At 33.6% G+C, this 4,060-nt stretch overlaps 1 protein-coding gene across 1 annotated transcript; it reads left to right on the top strand.

The window, feature by feature from the left end:
• The first annotated feature begins 548 nt into the window (after positions 1 to 548).
• LOC120307624 (zinc finger BED domain-containing protein 5-like) lies at positions 549 to 2,462 on the top strand. Its single transcript, XM_039342550.1, has 2 exons — positions 549 to 1,111; positions 1,199 to 2,462. Exons 1-2 carry the CDS (start codon positions 549 to 551, stop codon positions 2,460 to 2,462), a joined length of 1,827 nt encoding a protein of 608 aa, XP_039198484.1.
• The last annotated feature ends 1,598 nt before the right edge of the window (positions 2,463 to 4,060 follow it).

The raw sequence follows: 4,060 nt of genomic DNA, 5'->3' as shown, positions 1-4,060 counted from the left end.
CATCTTGTGGCCAGGTTTGATATTTCTACTTGTTATTGTCTAAAGCAGTGTTTCCCAAAGTGTGGTACGCGTACCCCCAGGGGTACGGGAAGAGTTTGGTGGGGGTACGCGTTGCACCAGAGTTTAGTGGGGATCACGTGGGAATATCCATTGCACCGTGCTTAGCTGCGCCCACAGAACAAAGAAAGAAATAGGCGTGTATCGCAGTTTTTACACGGGAACTGGGGCCATCATACATCGTATCGCAACTCATTATGACGGGAACTTCTGCGCATCCTTCGCGCAGCTCTGGTTCGGCCATTTTTAAACTGCGGGAACATTAACAGTTAACGTTGAGCCTTGGAGCTGTTTAAAAGCCGGAGAATTGCAGTGTTATCAACGGTTAGACAGTCTTGTGAGGCGTGACACGGCGTGAATATACTGCACTTCGTTATAGAGACAACTTATTTCTTTAATAGTTAGTTCCGGGCACCTGTTATTGTGCTTTAGTAAGTTCCACTGATTTTGATTATTTTTATAAAATACAGTTTTTATCCCTAACAGAGATTATGGATCGCTGGTTGAAATCTGGAACTACTAAACTGAAAGAAAGTAATGATTGTAATAGCTATCAACGAACAGGAAATAATGAAATTAACGACGAATCAATTTCAATTCTGAAAGAACCTGTTAAGAAAAAAGCAAGGAAAACACGCAAGTACAACAAAGAATATCTTAAATTTGGATTCTCATGGACTGGAGATGAAAATGAGCCTATTCCACTTTGTGTCATTTGTTTTGAAAATCTAACAAATGAAAGCATGAAACCATCCAACTTAAAGCACCATTTTGAGACAAACCATAATCAGTACAAAGATAAACCCATAGATTTTTTTGAAAATAAACTTAAGGGTTTAAATCAGTCTCAAAAAGTAATGCAGGGTTTGACGGGAGGTGACAATCAAAAAATACTAGAAGCTTCGTATCGTGTGTCTCTTTTAATTGCCAAATGTAGTGCAGCGGAAACCATTGGTGAAATTTTAATCAAGCCTGCAGCCAAGATAATGGCAGAAGTAATGATAGGAGATAGAGCGAAACAAACTTTTGACTGCGTTCCTCTCTCAAATAATACAGTTCATCGATGAATCATTGATATGTCTAATAATGTAAAACAGATGTTATTATCTGATATTTCTCAAAGTTGTTATTATGCATTGCAAGTCGATGAGTCCACCAACATTGCGAAATTTGCAAATCTTATGGCGTTTGTTAGATACGAAAAAAATCAAGAAATTCATGATGACTTTTTATTTTGCCAGCCTTTATTAGGTCACACAACAGGAGAAGATATCTTTAATGTTATGAATACATTTATGCAAGAGAACAAAATTGATTGGAATAGATGTGTTGGAATAAGCACAGATGGAGCAAAAAGTATGGTTGGAATTAATAAAGGACTCGTTGCAAGAATTCAAAATGTTGCTCCAAATGTCATATCCACACATTGTTGCATACACAGAGAGGCTTTGGCAACATGTAAGATGCCCGCTGATCTACAGAAAGTTCTGGATGAAAGAGTGAAAATCATTAACTACATTAAAAGCCGCCCTTTGAATGCACGACTTTTTTCGCAAATATGTGAAGAAATGGGAAGTAGTCATACCCAGCTGCTTTTTCATACCGATGTTCGTTGGCTATCTCGGGGAAAAATTCTAAACCGATTGTTCGAACTTAGACATGAACTTCAATGCTTTCTTAATAATAGATTTGAGTTGAGAAATTGTTTACATGACTGGAAATGGCTTTGTAAACTAGCATACTTAGCAGATATATTCTCTGCTTTAAATTGCCTCAACTTATCGTTACAAGGCAAAGAAATTTCATTGTTTCACGTTCAAGATAAAGTGAACGCTACCATCGCAAAACTAAATTTATGGCAAAAGAGAGTTGGTAATGGAGAAGTAGACTCGTTTCCCTCTCTTCATGAGTTTATAACAAGTTTGGCTACTAAAATTGAGGCTGATACTTTGAAATGCATAATACAGCAGTTGGAGAGTTTGCAAGTTGGCTTGAAAAACTATTTTCCTGATTTAAACGAAAATATTGAATGGATAAGATATCCATTCAACATCAACACAACATCCATGCCAGAAGGTTTGTCGCATGCGGAAGAAGAGCAATTGTTGGAGTTAGCTTCGGACGGATTCTTGAGAAATAAACATAAGGAGTGTACTTTAACATCATTCTGGTTACAAATGCAACATGTGTATCCGGTTTTAACAGAAAAAGTCCTGAAATACATCTTGCCTTTTCCAACTTCATATTTATGCGAAGTTGCTTTTTCTGCATTTGTAGACATTAAGTCGAAAAAAAGGAACAGACTATTGGATGTGGAACCGCATCTCAGATTAAAATTAACAACCAGGGAACCAAATTATGGTAATCTGTCATCTCAACATAAACAATTTCATCCTTCTCATTGAATCAAATAAATGTTCTTTATAATATAACTTTCGTTTATTTTGTGTATGTACAAAAAAAGAAAAAATAAATATATTTTGATTTTTATTAAAGCATATGTTTTTTATGAGGGGTACTCAGCATTACAAAAATTATAGAAGGGGTACACATATGTCAAAAGTTTGGGAAACATTGGTCTAAAGGAGAGTTGACTTGTAGCCCAAACTATAGATAAGACTTTTACAACCTTGACAAATACCAGCTGTGAGAATCTCAGCTGTGTCCTATACCCAGTAATAAAATTATTTCCATTCTCTGACTTTAAAGTCCTCAACTTAACCCATCATCAAGAGAATATGGATGAAGACCAGGAATAGATTATATATATATATATATATATATATATATATATATATATATATATATATATATATATATAATATAATTCATTTTACATAAAAGTGCTTGAGAAACAATAAGTGATCAATTATCCAAGAACAAAATCATACATATATCAAACAGATTAATTCCTTAAAAGTTCCCTCTCTATTTCCCACATATTATTTTACCAATTAAAATTATTACATTTGTAAAAAAAAAAAGCTCAATCAATCCAATCAGTCATCAATCACATTTCAATTATAAGAATCCAAGTCCTGTTTTTAAGTTTTACTATTTTGAAAATTACCATATCCCAGTTGCTTATATAGACATATTAACACTTCAGGCATCCCTCATTTCTCTTTTCCCTATCATGATGATTCTAAGATAAATATATTAACCCAGAAAGCAACATCCTTACATTTTTTTAGATATAGCCTATTGCTTAAACTAATACATCATTTATTAATACTATTACTTCTCTTATCACAAATACCTCCTCTTCTTCCTCTATTACAAAATAGTTGTCTTGGTTAAAATAAAGATATCAGTCTAAAAAAACTACATTTCTGTCTATTTTAAATATATATTCTATCAATCAATTAAGTAAAATTTATCCCTCCAATTACTTGTCATCTCTAATGCCAAATATTGTTACAGAAAATATCCTTTTACAAAATCACCTGTTTCATTTGTTATTAAAACAAATCCAAGTGTCAACAACCTTTTTAACCCATTCAGTAGAATTTTAAGCCACATTTTTAAACCTAAATCTAGCTTTCTTTCTATGCCAAACCAATTTCCATAATAAAGCCTTTGTATCATCAAACCTCAGCATTTGAGTAAAGCTATTTCTCAATACATCAAAATAGTCAAAGTTCTCTTCTCCTTCTTCCTATGTCATCTGAATAGTATAGTCAATTTTATTTCTTATTGTAGTTGCTAGTTGATTGTCCACATTATCACAATTTTCAATAACTTGTACCTGAATGTCAAGCTCTGTTATTTTTGGGAGATCAAATAGCTCAGTTAATGTTATTCTTTGATCATCAATGTTCTCCATAGGTCGCAAATAGAATTGTGTAGAATTAATTTGCTCAGTAGTTTCTACTGTAAGTTCATAGTTAAATTGTAAGTGCAGTTCCTCTGTCTCGTTCAGTTGTATATCTTGTTGAGTAGGAACCTCTCCAGGGTTACTCTATTCTTCCTCCATTATTCTTTGGTCTGTAGTTTGAACTGA

Source organism: Crotalus tigris, unplaced genomic scaffold, assembly GCF_016545835.1.
Source record: "Crotalus tigris isolate CLP2741 ecotype Arizona unplaced genomic scaffold, ASM1654583v1 scf7180000017797.82081, whole genome shotgun sequence".
NCBI classification, from domain to species: Eukaryota; Metazoa; Chordata; class Lepidosauria; order Squamata; family Viperidae; genus Crotalus; species Crotalus tigris.
This window is presented reverse-complemented; position numbering and strand designations above follow the sequence as displayed.

Bases quoted from the DNA above. Each gene is read 5' to 3' on its own strand.
- LOC120307624 (XM_039342550.1), top strand. From the start codon at position 549: ATGGATCGCTGGTTGAAATCTGGAACTACTAAACTGAAAGAAAGTAAT. The intron at 1,112-1,198 runs AGTTCATCGATG...TTATGCATTGCA, and splicing joins GTTCCTCTCTCAAATAATAC to AGTCGATGAGTCCACCAACA.